Source organism: Ipomoea nil, unplaced genomic scaffold, assembly GCF_001879475.1.
Source record: "Ipomoea nil cultivar Tokyo-kokei standard unplaced genomic scaffold, Asagao_1.1 scaffold2280, whole genome shotgun sequence".
NCBI lineage: Eukaryota > Viridiplantae > Streptophyta > Magnoliopsida > Solanales > Convolvulaceae > Ipomoea > Ipomoea nil.
Window position 1 is genome coordinate 3,378,101 of NW_017618708.1, and position 20,769 is coordinate 3,398,869.

The following is a 20,769-nucleotide window of genomic DNA, read 5'->3' on the forward strand; positions in this document are numbered from 1 at the left end:
GAGAGCATCTCCATCAATGATTTTTGGGAAGGTTTTTGAGGAGACAATGCTCAAGTGGAGGGGAGAGGGAGAGGAGAGAGAAAGAGTTGAGTTCTTAGCTAAAGACATGGTCTTTTGTCTCCAAAGTGGGATCCATCCAAAATAAAAATTTTAAAAAATTGCCCCATTTGCCGTGTGATGCACACAAAATACACACAGCCGGCGCTTGCACTTCACGTGCCTGGGCGCCTTAACCTGACACAACTTTTTTTCATTTTTAAGATTTTGTTTCATTTTTTTTTTCTTTTTTTCTCTCCCCTCTCATCTTCTATTTCCTAGTCACACCAACAAAAACTTCTCAAAAATTACAACTATTGAAAATGTTCTGAAGGCATTATACTTTTGCCACAGCTATTGGAGATGCTCGGCGTTGTACTTTTGCCACACTTTCCAATAAGTCTTGCAAGGATTGCAAGCCACCTCATACTTTAATTTATTTTTATTTTTAATTAATAAACAGTGACATGGATGTCACTTTGAAACATAGTAAATTTTAAGAATAAAAATAACATTACTCATCATAGAGTTGATTTAGAGAGTAGAATTTGAAATTCACTTAATTTAATTTGCAAAAGCAGAGTACTTAGTTTTCTCGATGAACCTGAGATGTCCAGAGATGGAGATCGAGGCAATCAAAAGTTTAGAGGCAGAAATTTTATGTAACATGTTGGATGAAGGCATTTTGACTTATGTGTGTCTGTAATAATATGTTTTAGAGCCATGGTTTTGGGGGGTTTTTCATTTTTGGGAAGACGTAAATTATGGTGACTCAATAGCTCACCAGACATAGCCAAATGCGCATTTGGAAAAACGTAAATTATGGTGACTCAATAGTTCAGCAGGCATGGCCAAATTCCGGTGCGCGAAAGGAATCTGTTTACTTTGAGCATAAATTAAAGTTAAAAGCTACTTGGGATCATTGAAGGTTTCATACACACACTCCACCCCTTGTCTGTGTTTAAGAATGAGATTACAAGACTTTAATGTGAAACTCAAATAGGGAGAGCTATATATATAACAGAGGGAATTTATACACTTGTATCATCTTGCCACACAATACAGTAATAAGCAGGAAAAAATCTCAATCCTAAAAGACTTAGAACACTTGAACTGAAAATAAACCAAAAACACATACACATACTTATCTATTTTCATGTCTCCTATATAGTAAGATAAATTGCAATAGCAACTTCTTCTCAGAAGCAGAAACCATCTTCCTGTGCAGATTCAAGAATGTCCATCAGCCATGAGCTTCAATTAGATCAAGTGGTTTCTCTGCATTTCTAAAATCGGCCATCACAATCCATGCTTCATACCATCCTTCCTTGTAAAACATTTTAGGTTCGGGACCCTAAATTAAGCAAAAATGAATAGGTAAGGAATAAATATCAGATACAGACAAATGAGATCGAGTGAGAGAAAGCATATAAATTGCAACCATCAGATACAGAAATGGTCAGAGATTTATTAGAGGGGATGGAAAGAGACCAATATTTTCGAAACTGACAAGGAGGGCATGATTTCCATAGCTGTGTTGCTCATCTTGAATCCTTTTTGCAGAAGCCAAAAGGTAATCCCCACAGCTTTTTAACTGAATCAATGCTAGTGTGGTGATATCAACAAAACCACTAGGAATCTCTTGCAACCAATAGCATTTACGCAACTCTAAGCATTCTAGTACAGGGAAATGGTCACCCGCGGCATCCCAACAATTGAGAAATACTTCTTCAATTACTAACATCTTCAATCGACGGAATCCACCCTCAGATGGCTCCCACTTTGGGCCTTCACAAGCATTTATCAGTTTTAGAACCTCTAGATTTGGCAACATACCAATAAACCTCATATCACACCATGGCAGACCAGTCTCTTTGAAGATGAGCTTCTTAAGATTTGGTAGAAAACTAGTTTCCCATGGAATGCCGCTACATAGAATACCTTTGGGATGCCACCCTCTGATGCTTAGTTTCTCAAGCTGCCCCAACTGCAATAAATTATAAAAATAATCCGGATTTCCAGAAGACACTCCACCCCGAATCCCCAAATTTTTTAAATTCGGAATCCTTGTAAAGAGATCCTTTGTACAACACTTGCGATCCAACCAAAATATGGTCTGTAAATTTCTATGAATAACTTCTGAAGTTTCTAATGAAAAACATACCCGAACATAAAAATTCCTTAACAGTGACATTTTTCAAATTTGAGATGCCTGAGAGCAATCCAATATACCAGCACAAGAACGAACAATAAAACTCTGCATATTCCAATGCTCAAAGAGCTTTACATCAAAAGTGAAGGCATCTTCACTTGTGGACAAAGCTAAGTATCTCAAATGAACAAGATTTGCAAGCACATTTAGTGCGTTATCATGACCCTCCCCGAATACAATTTCAATGTCTAGTACTCTTAGTAGTTTGAAGTGTGAAAATAGATGTTTCATATCTCTAAAGTGAACAGCACTAGAGTGTAAGGAATGGGATTTGTGAAAGCAGTTAGACTTGATTTGATTATCCAACCACAAAAAAGATCCTGGTCTATAACTTATCCAACGACAAGGTTTTGAAAACAGGTTCTGTGATATCCTCTTGTAAAATGGAAGCTTTTCAATGACATTCAAGAGATTTTCACGTCGAGTTTCTCTCAAGCAAAAGTCTCGCAACAGATCATGTATCCTTATTGTCTTCATTTCCCCATTGTACCTCTGTTTGCTAACTATAACAAGACTTCTATCAACAAGATCTTGCAACCATTCCATGGCCACTTCCTCCGGATTCTGATGCTTCACAGCCCCCAAAAATCCCTCGGCTGCCCACAACCTAACCAAATTGTTCACACGGATCTCATAGTCTTCCGGAAAAATACCAAAATATAAAAAACAAGCTTTCAAGTGGTGTGGTAATTGGTTGTAACTTAAAGATAGTATTCTTAAACATGCATCATTAGAACCACCAATCACTGATCTACTCACATTTTTGGCAACATTCATCCACTTTTCCTCCTTCTCCATTTTGGAGAGAAGACTAGCTACTACAATAATAGCTAGAGGTAATCCTTCACATTTCTTCACTATGTATCTACCAATTTGCTCAAGCCCAAAAGGGAATTCCGTTTTACCAAACACTTTGCAGTAGAGATTCCAACTTTGAACCATATCTAAGAGACACATCTTAAGGGGAGAGTTACCTGAACTAGCATATTCAGCTACCTTTCTGAGCCGAGAAGTCATTAGTATACGACTTCCAGTATTATCATCTGGAAAGCATCTTTGCACACTATCCCAAGCAGAAGTGCTCCATATATCATCTATCACAATCAAATATCTCTGCTCCTTCAAGAGTTTACGCAAACGTTCTGCTAATTTTTCTTTGGGATTTCTTTGTTCTTTGAGTACATTGCTCTGTTGAGGGTGTTCATCTCTTGATGCTGCAATAACACAACCAATAAGGCATCGAAGCATTTGCTTCACATTATACTCTTGAGACACAGTAGCCCATACTCGCATGTAAAAATGAGAAGTAATTGATGGATCTTCATAGACTTTCCTAGCTAAAGTGGTCTTGCCTATTCCTCCCATGCCAACAATTGATACAACTTGTAGATGTTTCACTGATTGTCGGGTGAGCTGATCCAATATCGTCTCGAACTCCTCGTCGCATCCAACCATTCTACTGTCAAAAGTTGAAGTACTTTTGGAAAATTTACTCATCTTAATGTTCTCCAGTTCTAGATCAGGCTGTGATGATGTTGAACCAAGGTGTAGTCTTCTTTGTCGAATCCGAGCAAGGAGTGAAACGTCAGCAATTCTTTCAACTTGTGATGAACCTTTTGCAAGCTGCTTTTCACTTATAATCTTTGTCTTGAGGTAATCAGTCTGTTTAAGTGCTTGATTGAAGATTCCATGAAGCCTGAGGAGGCTGCAAGCCTCTATACTGCTTGATTGAAGATATATGCTACTCAACTCCATCTCAATCATTTCTTCGGCTTTGAATGATACATCTTTGATCTGTGCCTCTAAATCTTTCATCGCCCCCGCATCATCATAGGCAATCTCAGATTTCTCAAGAATTTCTTGGAGGAAACCAAGATTTTCATGGAGAGAAACTATCTCTTGTTTGTGTGGAAGAGGGAAACGTGGTTGTGATTGCAAGAAATGTAGATGCAGAGTTCCCATAAGCGAAGTTATGGCAGCGTAAGCCATTTGTGTCTCTCTCTCTGGTAAGGTAGTCAGAGCAGTACTAAGAAACATGAAAGATGTGATAAAAATTCGTTAGTCAACGCTAAAATGTTGATAGCTGGAATTCGTGAGTAAACTATTTGGAAAACTGCAATTAAATGACTCAATTTGAATAAGTTCTGAATAAATTTATGAAATTAGAAAAATGTTACTCCGTATAATCAACTATTTTAACAGGCAATTTGTCGTTTTGTGCTTAGTTAGGATTGTCAGGTAGATTTTTTTCTAAAATAATAAGAAATGTTTAATTTTTTCCACGGAGGAATCCCCAAATTGAAGCTTCTAGCTGTTCATATTAATGAAATCCCCAAATTGAAGTTGTTAGATATAATATGTGGCTCAAATTGTGTGGCTCAAAATCATGAAGACCACTCACCATGAAACTAGCATCCATGTTTCACATCTTCACCTAATTTCTTGGGTCTTCTTACAATCACCACATTTGTCTCTAGTTTGAAATGTATAAATAGGCTAGAATTCCTTTGTAATCATGCATCAATTTTAATTCATTCAATTCTTTATCTTCTCTCACGTAGAGTATATATTTAATATATATATTTTCTTTGTATTCTCTATTTAGAGATTAATATATATATTTTATAATCTCCCAAATTAGCAATTGCCTTATTCTGTCATTTATATTATTTTCCCTATTATTTAACTTCTATAATTCTCAATTTTTGATTCTTCGCTTCCGCATTATTCCGCTATATTCCTAACAAGTGGTATCAGAGCCAAGTTTAATTGAGAGTTATTTTCAAAGATGTCAACTGTTACCAAGTTCGATATCGAGAAGTTCGACGGGAAAATTAGCTTTTCTATCTGGAAGGTTCAGATGGAAGCCGTTCTAACCCAGAACGGTTTGAAGAAAGCGCTAGCTGGGAAGAAGAAGAAACCGGCTACAATGACAGATGTAGATTGGGAAGATCTGGATGACAAGGCACGTTCAACCATTCTTTTGTGCCTGTCTAAAGAGGTTCTACGTGAGGTGTTAAGTGAGACGACTGCGTCAGATTTATGGTCCAAGCTGGATACGCTTTACATGGCCAAAACTCTGGCGAACACGCTACGCCTGAAGGAGCGTCTGTACACAATCCGTATGACGGAAGGTACTTCTATTAAATCTCACTTGGATGAATTCAATTCTATTTTATTGGACTTGGAAAATATTGATGTTATAATTGAAGATGAGGATCGCGCTGTTTTATTGCTTGTCTCTCTCCCTAGATCATACACGCATTTCAAAGAAATTATGCTGTATGGTAATAGTAGTGATACCCTTACTTTCGACAGTGTTAAGTCAAACTTATTGTCCAAAGAAAAGTTTGACTTTGAAATTAAGTCTGAGGACAAAGGTGAAGGCTTGACTGTAAGGGGTCGTTCACTTGAATCAGGGAGTAGCAATAAAAATTCTAGATCCAAGTCCAAAGGACATAAGTCCAACAAATCCTGTAAGTACTGCAAGAAGCATGGTCATGATGTGACTGAATGCTTCAAGTTGAAAAACAAGCAAGAGAGAGAAAAGAAGTCCGCTGAAGCTAGTGTTGTTGAAAGTGATTCAGAAGGCGATGTTTTGTTATCTGTTAGCTCCGGTTGCAAACGGAGCGAAACCGAGTGGATTCTGGACTCTGGTTGTACATTCCACATGTGTCCTCACAAAGACTGGTTCGTCTCTCTGGAACCGGTTGATGGTGGAGTTGTCTTGATGGGTGATGATACCCAATGCAAGGTTAGTGGAATTGGAAGTGTGCAGATTAAAACTCATGATAACGTTATTAGGACTCTTACCAATGTGCGGTATATTCCTGATTTGAAACGCAATCTGATATCGTTGGGCACCTTGGAATCTCTGGGGTACAAGTACATAGCTGAAGGTGGAGTTTTGAAGGTCATAAAAGGCTCTGTTGTTCTCATGAAAGCTTCTCGTTCTGGAAGCGTGTACGTCTTGCATGGCAGTACTGTGACGGGTTCAGTAGCGGTATCCTCATCGATGTCTGATGCGGATCTCACTCAATTATGGCATATGCGTCTGGGGCATATGAGTGAGAAAGGCATGCATCTCCTGAGCAAAAAAGGCCTCCTTGGTGGTTCAGGTACGGGTAAATTACAATTTTGTGAGCATTGTATTTTTGGGAAACAAAAGAGGGTTAGTTTCTCTACTGCTACACACCGTACCAAAGATGTATTGGAATATATACATTCCGATTTATGAGGACCGACTAAATTCCAGTCTATGGGAGGCTGTAGATATTTTATGTCTATTATTGATGACTTTTCTCGTAAAGTCTGGGTCTATTTCCTGAAACATAAAAATCAAGCATTTTCTATTTTCAAGAAATGGAAAATACTTGTTGAGACTCAGACAGGTAAAAAAGTCAAGAAGCTCAGGACAGACAATGGCTTTGAGTTCTGTGAGTCAGATTTCAATGACTTTTGTGCGGCAAATGGAATTGCCAGGCACAAGACCTTGCCTGGTAAACCCCAGCAGAATGGTGTTGCCGAACGTTTGAACAGGACTCTATTGGAAAGAGCTCGTTGTACGCTCTCTAATGCTGGGTTATGGAAACGGCGTGATTTTTGGGCCGAGGCCGTTTCTACTGCTTGCTATTTGGTAAATAGATCTCCACATTCATCCCTTGATTTCAAAATTCCAGAGGAAGTTTGGTCAGGTAATCCTGTTGACTACTCTATCTTAAGAGTTTTTGGATGTCCTGCTTATGCTCATTCCAGTACGGGTAAATTGAACCCGAGAGCTGTCAAATGCATTTTCCTTGGTTATGCCTCTGAGTCAAAAGGGTATCGTCTATGGTCTCTTGATTCTCGGAAAATCATTCTGAGTCGAGATATCACTTTTGATGAAAATGCACTACGTTCTTCTGGAAAAGTTCCCAGTACAGATGAGACGCAAAGTACTGGTGAGAAGGTGGAGTTTGAGTTCAGGCCTATTGATAGTGTTACTACTGCTGATGGTAATACTAAAGATGATGCATCTATTAGCACCGCACCTCTCGTCGAGCCACAACGAGAGTATTCCATTGCTATGGATCGTCCTAGGAGGACAATTAAAAAACCTGCTAGGTATGCTAGTGATGATGAAACCAACTTGGTTGCTTATGCTCTTTCAGTCGCACAGGAGGTTGATGATGATCCATCCTGCTATTATGAGGCTCTTCCTGTTGCTAAGTTCAAGTAGTGCTTGAGTTTAGTCGGCTGTTCCAAATGTTAATTCTCACAATGAATTTGATCCAAGGTGGAGATTGTTAGATATAATATGTGGCTCAAATTGTGTGGCTCAAAATCATGAAGACCACTCACCATGAAACTAGCATCCATGTTTCACATCTTCACCTAATTTCTTGGGTCTTCTTACAATCACCACATTTGTCTCTAGTTTGAAATGTATAAATAGGCTAGAATTCCTTTGTAATCATGCATCAATTTTAATTCATTCAATTCTTTATCTTCTCTCACGTAGAGTATATATTTAATATATATATTTTCTTTGTATTCTCTATTTAGAGATTAATATATATATATTTTATAATCTCCCAAATTAGCAATTGCCTTATTCTGTCATTTATATTATTTTCCCTATTATTTAACTTCTATAATTCTCAATTTTTGATTGTTCGCTTCCGCATTATTCCGCTATATTCTTAACAGAAGTTTGTAGCTCTTCAGTCTTCATATAAATAATAACAGGAAGAGGAAGAAGAAGAAGATTACCTAAATTAAAGCAACATTAAGAAATCCCGGCCAGTCTCTCTTCACCCTATCGATCACCACAAGTCAAGCCTAAGCTCATCGATCTCCACATGGCGGTAATTGAGTCCTTGAAGAAAATGTAGGGGTGATGGTGCTGATCGACGGCACTGATTTTCATCATGCGACATCGGCGATGAAAAAAATCTGGTCGCGGCGGCGGCACTACTTCTTCTTCATCTTCCTCCTCCTTGCTTGTTGCTGCTAATGTATGGCTATGGATGTTGTTGAAACATGGCGCTCACTCGCTAGCTGTTGCTACTGAACTGTACTGTTATGTGGCGAACAGATGCGCTCAAACAAGATCTGCTTCTACTGCTGCTAAGGAAAAAAATATATAGCCACTCAAAAATATTGGAGGAATTCATTGAGTTTTGCCCACTTTGGTTGTTTTCCCTGAAATACATGCACTTATAACTACAACCACTACTACACAAATCACATATGACTTCGAACTTATAATGTCAGTTTCTTATAAAAACATGTCAAAATATTAAATAAGTTTATAATTTTATTAAAAAGGGGTGTGACGTCAATTTTTCTTAAAAATTGACGTTATAACTCATTTTAAATAATAAAAAAGTTAACAAAATATACAACGTCGGTTTATTTTGTAACTGACGTCGTATAATATATCTATTTTTTTTAATTTAACGTTACGACATCAGTTCGTTAAAGAATCAACGTCGTAACCTTTTTTATTTAAAATAAAATTAATATTTATACATCGTCGGTTTTAGTATAATCGACGCCGTATAGTATACGTATTTTTTTTTTTTTTTTTAATTCAGGTTAAGACGTCGGTTCGTCCACGAGCCAATGTTGTGACATTTTTGTAAAAAAAGTAAAAAGAAATTAGTAGATATACGACGTCGGTTTTTGTATAATCAACGGCGTATATTAAACGTATAATTTGTTTTTTAATTCAGGATAGAACTGACGTCGTACTTGTTTTTTTTTTTTTTTAATAAATTAATACTATACGACGTCAGTTAAGTGAAGAACCGACGTCGTATAACTAACTTAAAAGAATGCCCTTCTATCAAACCTAGCGCGCATTCTTCTTTTTCTTCACTTAAATTCAAACAACAACAACAACAAAAAAAAAAAAAAAAAAAAAAATCCACCGCAACTTCTTCTTCTTCTTCTCCTCCCTTCCTTTTTTCTTTCCCAACGACTCCATACCACCGCCTTCGCGCCACCACCGTCGTTGCCTTTATTTCAGTCGCTGTTTGTCGCCACCGGCCGTCGCCTCCACTCTCTCACTCGGCCACCACATTGTAAGATTTATGCATTTTTAAATACTTTTAATTTTGGAAATTTTATGGGTTAGAAAAATCATTTTTAATATATTTCGAATTTAAGAATTATTGTATATTTTAGGCATTATAGATTAATATGTTTCGAATTTGTAGAGTACTTATTGTTGGAAAAATAGCATTAAAATGACATTTTAAGTGGCTATTTTGTGGTACAATTATCAGTAGGGTTCACTTTCATTTTGGGTCGGGTCAAAGTGGATTTGAGTTCTTCGTAGTGAGACGAAGAGATTGATATATTGTACGCTCAAAACGAATAATGAGTGAATGAGGTATTGATTCTCAAAGTAGACCCATTGAGTTGGAAAAATAAAGGGAAAACGATGAGCTTTTGTCCCACATTTGGTTTGGGAAGAGGATTTGCCTCACTATTTATACAAGAGTCTTTTAAAGGCTTATTGAATTGTATAGCATAGGGGCTCTCTTTCGCGTGCAGGGGGTGCAAATCAAATCCCAGTTTGCTGTTTCAGTTGTTACAAGGCTAAGTTTAATGCTATGTCCTACATCCCTAAATAAGAATGTAGTGGGGCAGTAGTTTTTTTACAAGTGAAGCACGATAAGAACGTAGCAGTTTTTTTACAAGTGAAGCACAATAAGAACACGCAACACATAAACTGTTTCTTCTCCTCAAGCACGATAAGAACACGCAACACAGAAACTGTTTCTTCTCCTCAAAACTCTGCTCCTACTCCTTTCTTTGCCTAACTGTGTTCAACACTTTGCTCTAGTTCGTCGAGTTCAAAGTTTGGATGCTCAAACGTTGAACCATAGCACGTTTTATCCTGGGAAACCTAGGCCACAACGCTCCTAACACTTTTTAGGAGATGGCAAATAAGGTTTTAAGGAAAGAGTGATCGCTTGACTCACTCTAAAAACCCTATACCCAAACACGAGCCATCTCTTTCTTCTTTCGGTTTGGATTATGCTTCTAAGCAAAAATCCTCTCTCTATATTTGATATTGTCGTTGGATTGGAATTAAATATGAGGATTATAAGTTCCATTTTTTTGGTTGATATATATATATATATATATATATATATATATATATATATATATATATATATATATTTATTTATTTATTTATTTATTTATTTATTTCGGATATATATCGAATAGTATTATATATATTTTCGTGTGTATATATAAATACTATTTTACGATATTAAATCAACTTTGGTTCACTATTCCCAACAATTTTAAAACTTTATACTTTGTTTTGTATGAACAAGTCGATAGATTCCAAGAGTATTAGATTCGTGAATGTTGCTCGTGGTGCACATTCAAATCGTCGAAAACAGCAACGATGTTGCACATTCCGTGATGCCGGTTGACGGCAGCAACGTTGGAGTTGCAAAAACACATGATGATGCTCCGGAGAACTTTGGTTTACGAATCGGTAGACCTGTGGCTAGTGGCATACAATTGGTACCTATTGTGTTGGCTAGTGGATCGGCTAAAAGCCACGAACACTAGTACAAAACATGCCATTCACATTTGTTGTAAAATGCAAAACGCGTCTTTTTTACAACTAGTGTTTATGAACAAGACGCTAATAGTACGGACATTAGGCGTCTGTTGTTCACAGTCGCCTAGGACTATAGGGCATAGGCGTCTGATCTTGATAAGAATAGACGCCTTTTCTATTAAAAAATAAGAATGGTCGTCTGTAAACAATACCATATTCACATAATGGTTCTAGTTTACAGACGCCCATTCTTTTTTGAAAACTCTACCTACTACAATACCATATTCACATAATCTAATTTAATCCATAATCAATTCAATCCATCTATGAATAATAATATATTCAACATAACCCGCAATTCAATTATCCACAATAATCAATTCAATCCAATAATAATATTCAATTACATTCATCAATACTAATATATTCTAACTAATAATCATCCACAACAATCCTTCTCAAGTAAATTATGAATTAAGAAAAGTCATCTCCTTAGACATTTTGTATGAATAATACATTCTCGTTGACTTCACAATTTAATAACATCATTACCTCCATCCTCAGGAGCATCAATAGTCCATAATGTAAGGTTGTCCCTTAGGAGTTGCTTGATTAATGTGTTATCTTTGTAGGTCTCCTCGTTCAAGTTATCTAAATCTCAAATGGCTTCATCAAAAGCCTGCATGATTAATGTGTTATCTTTGTAGGACTCCTCGTTCAAGTTATCTAACTCTCAAATGGCTTCATCAAAAGCCTGCTTTGCAAAGTGACAGGCCCTGTTATGCAAGTCAAACCAAGAAGGGTTACAGAGAAAACCCCAAGAGGGGGAAGAGTACAAAGACTTGACTATGGAAGGCAAAACAATAACTTAACTCTCAGAGGAATTCATAATTTCATGGTAGAAGACTGAGAAGTTCAAAGCCATGCCTAATCGTATTGGATGTGTAGATGGCAGTTCAGACTCTGCTTTAGTAGTAGCTGCTTTCAAATGATTAGGGTTAATAGTCAAAATCTAATAACGAATGATGATCATTCTAAAATATACACCACCATTATGCTAACAATTAAAGAGAGGAGTTAGATCTTATACCTAGTATCAAGATAAATATTAGGGGTCAAGATGCAGTACTAACCAAATCAAACAAATCAGTGAAAGTCTTCCACACATTAGCATTTCCGTATTTGTAAAATGTAACTGCAGTCAACAAATGTGCACTTGCTAATACAGACAAAAGTAAGTTAGAACAAATATTACTTAACAGACATTACAAATCAATTAGGCATATAAATAGACCAAACTGCTAAAGTAGTATTGCTGAACTGCTGCTTTGACATGTTATACTATAGATTTGAACTTAAAACATAACAAAACAATAATTCTCCAGTATCACCTAGCATTTGAGATAGTACATTCCACTTAGAATCATACTAAACCTTACCCCACAAAAATCAAATAAGTTCATATGAGCAAAGAGCAAATCAGATATTGTAACATTCTAACATTATAAAGCAACAAAGCTGCAAAACTCTTTAAAAAATCTATCTATCGGCCATGTCAACTACAACTTAGAAAGCTCCTGGCCTCCTGAACAACCACCTCATTTTTAAAACACAAATGGACTCATTCCATTTTCCTTTCCTAAAAGAAAAGCCTACATCTAGAAAATCATAATTGGTCAAGGTCTTGTGAACTCATGTAACACCCCGTGTTATGACCCCTAAAACCAAATTAATCATTTAACCAATTGCCCAAAAGAAAGAATTAAATTACAATAATTAATTAGGAAAAGGCCCACCATAGTCTGTGGGCCATCATCTCTAAACCCAACCCCTAGTCCTAAAAGGAATAGAGTTAGCAAGCCTATAGTAATTGGACCCTAAGTAAGACTCTTAGATATATAAATAGGGAACATAGGAGGCACCTAGAACCCCCACCACAATAATCTCTCACCACACCAAGAATTCCAAGAATTCCCCTAGGAGAAATCAAGAAAGAAGAAAGCTTAAAGAAAGACCCTTCATAGCCAAGGAATTAATTAAGGCTAAGAGGTAACCCATGTCTCAACAAAACCTATTTTCATAGCTATGATTCCCCTCTTAGGATTTCCCCCATATTCTTGTGTGTTGATGATTCGTTATATTGGTGTTGTGATTCCGTGGGTGATCTTGATATTCTTGATGATTATATGGTGTTCTTGATGTTCTTGATGATTATGTGGTGTTCTTGATATCCTTGATGATTATATGATGCTCTTGATGTTTACGTGATACTCCTACCGAATCTTGATATTAGAAGATGAATTGTGTTCTTGTTGAAATAAAAGTAATTAGAACCCTAGGTTGTATCGGGAAACTCGTATGGTATTATTATTGGTATATTGGGTGGGAATTCGTATGTTTGGGTGTTGATTATGTTTAGAAAAGCATAATAGGTTATGTGCCATATGTTTTTGCCTTTGGATCCGTTAATTGTCTACGTGTTGTTGTCAATTGTGTTTGAAAGTATCTAAGCATGGTTTCGGGTTCCACAATGGTTCCCGGGGCGTTTTCTGTGATAAAAGAGTCAGCGGGGGGGGGGGGGGGGGGGTAGGTGGGGTAGGGGACCCGCCACCTACCCGTGGCCAATATGGGCAACACCGGCAGCGGGCAGCCGGCGGGCGGGCAGCTGCCCGCCGGGCACCCGCTGCCCGGAATCACGCCACCGGCGGGCAGCCGGCGGGTGACCCCTCACCCACCGGCTACCCGCTGGAAAATACCCCACCTTGGGATTTTGGCTTCCCCGTTTGATGTTCCCCCGACCCCTGTGGCGTCCCAACGGACTCCGTCTATCGTGCCTATGTCTAGTTTGATATTTCAGGTACCGTTCGTAGGTTGTATGAGTCTTATATATTGCATGCTAGTTGAATTGGTATCCCGTTGACCTAGGTAAAAGAAGTATGTACCCCTTAGGATTATTCTTAGTATGTGAAGGATCACGCATAGGTTTTGTTATACGTTTTCTCCCCCTTCCCAATGTGTTAATGTGGGTTGCATGTGCTTGCTATGTGTTATGTGTGCATGTGGTTATTCCTGAGCTGCGGTTCAGAAGCTGGCTGCGGTCAGATTTACACTCTTGGGCTGCGGTCCACCGTTTGGTTGCGATCAAACGTTTCTACATGAGCTGCGGTTCATATTTCCTGGCTGCGGTCAGATGACATACTCTTGGGCTGCGGTCCACTGTTTGGTTGCGATCAAACTATGATGAGCTGCGGTTCATCGGTCGGTTGCGATCGACCCCTCCGTGTTGCGATACGGGGCAGGGTGCTGCGGGGCCGTGTCAGAGCTATATGCGCTGACCCTCATGTATGGGCATGCGATTGGTCCTGTGGAGCCAACAAAGTGTGCTATGTGATGAGATATGGATGGTTTGGTGTTGTGATTGTTACGAAGGCGTGACCATAGGACACTTGCTAGTGAACTATAAATGTTTGGTTATAATTATTGACTGTGATTATCTATATCTGTGCCCTACGTTGAGAATTGTGTGTGCTTGGTTATGTCTGTTGATTGTGTTCATCCCTATCTGTCGAGTCTATTCCCTGTTTGAAAGCTAGAGTCTCTTAGGATATATCTTCATGCTTCGAAATGGTTTTTCCGTATAACTATGTATATATATCTATATGTATTGTATTTCAACGCGTTGGAGTGGGTTACCAGCATCTCTCGTTGAACAGATATATTTGGCTTTCAGGCACAGAAGAGTAGACACTGGAGCGCGCTAGAACCTTGGAGCGTAGAAGTAGTTAATTTCCCTTTCGGCCTGCGTGCCATGATTATGTAGTTACATTATTGAGGATAATAGTTAGTTAGCCTGTGCACCTGAGTTCTCTAGCTCAGGTGTGGCATAGCACCCCGTACTCTTCGTATTATGTTTTGGGAATTAATGAGATTTCACCTTTATTATATAAGCTTCAAAAGTTTCAAAATTTCGGGGTGTTACAACTCACTTCCTCAAGCATTCATCATAAAACCCATAAACTTGAGTAATCTGCAAAAAAAAGGCCATCAGTTTTTACAATCAAAATTTGGCAAAAGGATCCTGCATCTGTTATAAAGTTAGGAGAAACAAGTATATAGAGAATCCAAAATGGGGATGAAGCGTTCTAGGACTACGCCATGATGATAAATGACTTAATATATAATTGAGTACCAATTAGTGCAACAATTTAACTCACTTAAGGAAGAGATACACACAGTGATACTAATAGGAAAATGTCAAATGTAAGTTGTCCCTTACTCTCTTTCATGAGTTTCATCCCAATCTGCAGGCTGGAAAAAGAAAGAAGAATGCTCTGATCCATATTTATAGATGTTAATGCCCACTATTTCAACAAAATAATTCACTAAGAATGATATTATAGTAGATAATAACTAATAATCATCCACAATAATCTTTAATATGAGGAAATGTCAAAGATTTTCATTCACTGTAGATATGTATAACTCTAAGTAAGGCCTAAGCGATTCAGTAGTTGGTGCAATGCAAGGAAAAGAGTAAGAGGGTAAAGAATATAGAGATGCATACATGAGTTCGGTCATCTTCATGATAAGAGAACATATATGAAAGCATAATTGGCCATTAAATCTAAAGAATCACAATGGCCAGTCAGGTAAATGCAAGAATCAGCAATAAACAATGTATTCAAACACATAAAAATTGAGTCTTTATCCCTCACTACTTCTGAACCATCTGTTTGAGTTTCAGATTATCAGATAGAGAAAGCTCCAAAAGAAAATGAAATGTTCTGTATAAAGGGAGAAAAAGACAAGCGAACACCACATTCAATAACCAACCACTCTAGTATCCTTAGATCTGAACACTAAAGCAGAATTATAGAACTCAATGTTCTAGAACCAAACAATTGAAATGATAGTTGAACGCAATCAGTAAAAACTATTATCATTTGATGAAAAGGAAAATACAGGATATAGTTCTTGTTTATAGAAACATACCAAGCAGCACTGAGGAAGAGAGAGACTAAAGAATGTATGGCAATGTACTATTGACTTACTCCTGCTTTCATTTGATTCAATCCTCGATTAGCATGAACTAAGATATAGCTATTTGTTCCAGTCCTTGTCCCTGAACCAAGAACAATTCTCTATTAAAAGCCAAATTCATGTGGCAAATAAAACTGGAATTCCAAAAATTAGAGAACCATTTACACACTTATTCTATTCTTTGGTCGAGTAATGCAATGGCAAATATCACTAATTGGTTTCTTCCATATTTCTGGAACCTGTTAAAAATCACAGCATCCAACTCACTGCCACAAATTCACATCAAGTTGTCCGTAAACATTAAAAATGTAAATCTGTAAACAAGTATGAAATCTGATTAAAAAAACAAGTAAAAATCTAGGGAAAAAGAAAAACTAGAAATCTATTAAGAAAGAAGTAGAAATTTGATAAATAAATAAATAAATAACACATGTAAAAAATCTGGGGAAATTAACCAAATATAAAACCCTATGTATGAATGAAAAAAAAATGACTAACTTGCTTGCTGTCGAAACAAAAAACATGCCATCGTTCGCTGCTGAAGGAAGCTCACCGCCGGTCTCACCGATGCTCGCTGCTGTTGAAGGTGTCGAAGCCGGAGCTCGCTGCCGCTGCTCTTGCCTCATAGATGGTCGTCGCCGGTGAGAATGCCAAGCCGCCGTCAGTTGCTATACAGCCATCGTCATTGGTCATAGATGGGGATCGAAGGTCCTTTGGGAGATGGGAATTGTTAGCACTTAGCCTATCAGATGGAATGGTTTGAGAGATTGGAAGGGCTAGGGTTTTTTTTTTCCACATTTAATAAGCAAGAGGCGCCCGTTCTCAACGCAGCAGTCGCGAAAGAGCCTGTAGATTTTAATTCTGACATTTTGGCATCTGTTGTGTTCATACAATAGATTGTAATTGCTATTTTAAAAATTACAGAAACGCCACCGCTCATATTTTAGCATCTGTCTTTTAAACTATAGATGCTAATGGTCTAATTTTTATAGTCAATTCTGTACTAGTGGAAGGATCCAATGATGGTGTGATCACTACATGGTCTGAGGACTATTGTAGTATGACCAACGTCTTCAACGATAATCACAGGAAAGACATATGAAAGTTTAGGCCTGAAGATGATTATGAGAAAGAAGTGAGCATCCACTATGAAGCGAACCGTCATCCTGGTGAAAAGGCTGAGGATAACTCGCTTGGGTTAAAGAATGTGGATGGTTGGACGAGTGAGGTCACAATCGATGTTTCTTTAACAGGTACCCCCGATGTGCTCTATGGGACCACCCTTCGTGGAGTGGACGTTTGGAAAATGAAACAAGGCACACGGGTTTGAAGGATTACTACGAGATAGGAATAAGGAATTTGTTTCCAATGTATTTTCCTATTTATTTATTTGTGGAATAAATATTGTAGTATCCTTGTAATATTTTTATTTGAATAAAAATATAATTGTTCCATTGAAATGATTCAATATGGATGCCTAGTGCATCACGTAGCATTATGTGAAAAATGCTAAGGGCTTAACAGCCAGAACGAAATGTAACAAGCATGTTACATGTTGAAATCTCGTAAAAGGACTTCGGTTCTGGTTCATGTAAAACGATAAGGATTTCAATGATCAACTTGTCAAAAATTGGGATAGCTATATAATCGTGAGCGTCACAACTCAATTGTTCAATATTTTAAATAATATTCTGAGTACGATTATATAAGCTTGATTCAACTAGTTGGAAATTTGGTTGATTTGTTCTTGTTAATTGTGTTATAATTAACTTGATCAAAAATATGAATTATACTAGTATGAAATGTAATTTGAGACAAATTGTTGGGACGTCAAATTAAGCTTGACCTTAACGAAAAATGCTAATTAAATTTAGCATTGTTGAAGTGCTAATAGGAGTGCTTAATAGCACTGGATGTCCAGAATGTCAAAATTAGCATTGTGCAAGGGGCTAATTAAATTTAGCGTTGTAAAGTGCTTTGTGACTAGCACTTAAGGAGGTTTGGCTAATTGTGTAATTAGCTAATAATCTTAGTGCTAGGTGGCATTGAAATTATAAATTAAGCAACCGAATGTGCCGTGAGTTTATAATTTAAAGCAATAGAAATTGCTTTGGAATCGGTGCATTAGTTTGGCAGCAATTATTCGTGCTTGGTATAGCATGATTCGTGCTTCATTCCTAAGCACTGATTCGTGCTTCAATTTCGAAAGCATTAATTCGTGGTTTTGGCTTCGGTCAATCCCAAATGGATTCGTAAAGGCTAATCTATTTAGCTCCTACGAGATGTGCTAACGGGTAGCACACGTTTATTCTTTATAAGAATAAAAGAGAAAACCAAATTAATCGTGGATTAATGCGGTTACAAACGATCGATGTAGTGAACATGAAACACCTATTGGTGATTTCTGCGCAAGCATTGGTATCATACTCGAGCGTACGACACGGTGTTCACCTCAGTCGAACGTTGTTGCCGAGCATAAATATCAAGACGTTGATAAGTTCGGGTCTACCTCAAAGTGTGTGGGGTGAAACAATACCTTGGACAAGTAAGTACGTTTTAAATAAGGTTACCCGAATGAAATTCTTATGAATTATGGGTACGTAGGAAGTTTTCCTACTAATGCCTGAAATGTGGGGGTGTCTTGCCAAAGGCGTTTTGGTTCTTAGTATAGAGTCCTATGTTCTGGACATACATAAGAACACGATAAATTGAATCAAGAAATTCATCGCTCTTTGAGATTGTATTTCTGCGAAGGTTCAATGAAGGAACCTAGCACGTTGAAATGAACTTTCGACATAGCTATGGTTGGAGGGTATGAAAGAGAACCCGAGCTCAAAGCTAGACGTAGCAAGAGAGCTAGCATTGAAAAATCCTGTGGTCCAAATTTTTTGACGTACATGCTAGAATGTGATGCGCATATTCTAACTTGTTTATTAGAAAATAAATTGGATTTTCTGACATGGTTGTTAGAAAACGAGCCTCGAACGTGTGTAGAAGTGGTGACTTCCACAAATGGACCAACCCGAGAGAGGTTACCGAGGTGAAGTAGATTTTATCTTAAAGAATCATACTTGGAACCGGTTGTTCTTCCTCCAAGTTGTAAAACCTCTGGATCCTAAGTGGATCATTAGTCGGAAGATAAAACCGGTTGGTTATATTGAAATAAAAATGGTCGGTCTTGTAATTGTAGGTTACATGCAACGCGAGTGCCACGGTTACTTCGATATATATTCTCTTGCGATGAGAATGAAATCCATATGTATGATACTTGCCACAGCCATTTAGCGAGACTTTGAAGTTCATCATAATGGTTCTTAGTAGACATGGAACGACCTGAGGGTTTGTGGTTCCACGCTGTGAAAAGAAAGTGTGTAATTGGTGAGATCATTGTATGGTTCGAAACAATTGCCTTAGTATTTGGCATGTAGGTTTGATCATACAATGATGACTAATGAGTTTAGTATAAGTAAAAGTGACAAGTGGGTCTACATGTTGAGTACGATAGATAGTGATATCACTGTTTGTTTATACATGATGAACTCATCGTGGGTAGTAATGATCAATTTTATCAGAAACATGTTAAATTTGAGATTTGACATGAGAAGTGTGAGTTTGGCAGATTTAATCTTCGAGATTAAAATCGTCAGAAGGCCGTATGATCTCGTGTTAAACCAATCTCATTGTGTTGATTGAATCCTTGCAAGGATGTTAATCAAGTGGCTTAGACACCATTAGATACTAACGTACAACTAGCCAATAATCACGAAGATTGTAGTTCTCACGGAGAATACATCAAGATTGCACCGTACGCTAGGGCTTCGCTACGACGGAGTACCTGCCTCGCACAAGAAGGGAAACGAGAAGTATGAGAAAGTTTGAGCAAGAAGAGAAAGCGAGTCATTGCGACTATAAAGAAAGCGAATCATTGCGACTCTAAAGAAAGCGGGTCATTGCGACTCTAAAGAAAGCGAGTCAGTGTGACTCTAGAGAAAGTGAAGAAAAGCGAACCATTGTGACTCTAAGAAACCTCCACAAAAAATATTTCTTTAATTTTAAGAGTGAGAGTGTATATGTATATCTATCTATACTTATACTAAAGCATCATGTTCATCTTATTGCATGATTAAATGATTTGCACGTGTTGCATGAAAGTAGGATAAGAAGCATGACATTATATTGTCTTTCATTCATTGCATGATAGCATGCGATTGCTTATTGAGTATGTGATTGCATGAGATTGCTTATTGGGTTATATGATAGCATGAGATTGCTTATTCAGTTATATGATAGCATATATGAGATTGCTTTTTGAGTTATGTGAAAGCATGAGATTGTTATTGAGTTAAATGATTGAGAAATTATGTCTATTTGACAATTAGGTTGCAAGCATATAGAAATACTGTTGAGCATGTTTGAATGTTGCTTAAGTGATTGAGAATACTTTATCTAAGTGTGCGAAATAAATGTTTTCCAAAAGTATATACTATAGTATTTTATAGGGTTGAGTGGCGTTATACTTAGCTTCGTGCTAACGGGTTGTTTTCTACTTGTTTGTTTGTTAACCCCTTTCAGGTGGGCCCAGTTCTTGAGAGCGATCGAGTAGACTAGATTAGCTTAGAGTGCTAGTTGTAGTCTAAACTCTTGTCAGTTATGTTTATTTTGAGACTTGGTTGTAGACTTTTCTAGATGTTTTGATGGTACGGTGCTGGACACCGGGGTTTCATTCCCCAAGTTGTTTAAGGTTGTAAGTTTGACTTTGACTAGATCCTTTCCTTACCTGTGCAATCACCGTGTATGGTGATTGTGGCGGTGACACCTCTTAAAGTTGATTACTAAGTTTATTATGCTTGTTTAATAGCTCTTTCTAAGTTAAGTACGGTTAATAAGGTTTAAGAAAAGTGGGGTGTTA

At 37.6% G+C, this 20,769-nt stretch overlaps 1 protein-coding gene across 3 annotated transcripts; it reads right to left on the reverse strand.

Moving 5' to 3' along the window:
• Nucleotides 1-1,025: 1,025 nt before the first annotated feature.
• Nucleotides 1,026-8,024, reverse strand: LOC109150894 (putative late blight resistance protein homolog R1A-10). Of its 3 annotated transcripts, XM_019298893.1 has the most exons (3): nt 8,000-8,024; nt 1,528-4,274; nt 1,026-1,390 (listed from the first exon to the last, which is right to left on the reverse strand). In XM_019298893.1, exon 2 carries the CDS (start codon nt 4,235-4,237, stop codon nt 2,234-2,236), a length of 2,004 nt encoding a protein of 667 aa, XP_019154438.1. In that variant the 5' UTR covers nt 4,238-4,274; nt 8,000-8,024; the 3' UTR covers nt 1,026-1,390; nt 1,528-2,233. The 3 variants fall into 3 exon arrangements, with proteins under 3 accessions (XP_019154438.1, XP_019154439.1, XP_019154437.1); XM_019298894.1 differs by lacking the exon at nt 8,000-8,024 and having other exon boundaries at nt 3,223-4,307; XM_019298892.1 differs by lacking the exon at nt 8,000-8,024 and having other exon boundaries at nt 1,528-4,307.
• Between the last annotated feature and the right edge of the window lie 12,745 nt (nt 8,025-20,769).

Bases quoted from the DNA above. Each gene is read 5' to 3' on its own strand.
- LOC109150894 (XM_019298892.1), bottom strand. From the start codon at position 4,285: ATGTTTCTTAGTACTGCTCTGACTACCTTACCAGAGAGAGAGACACAA.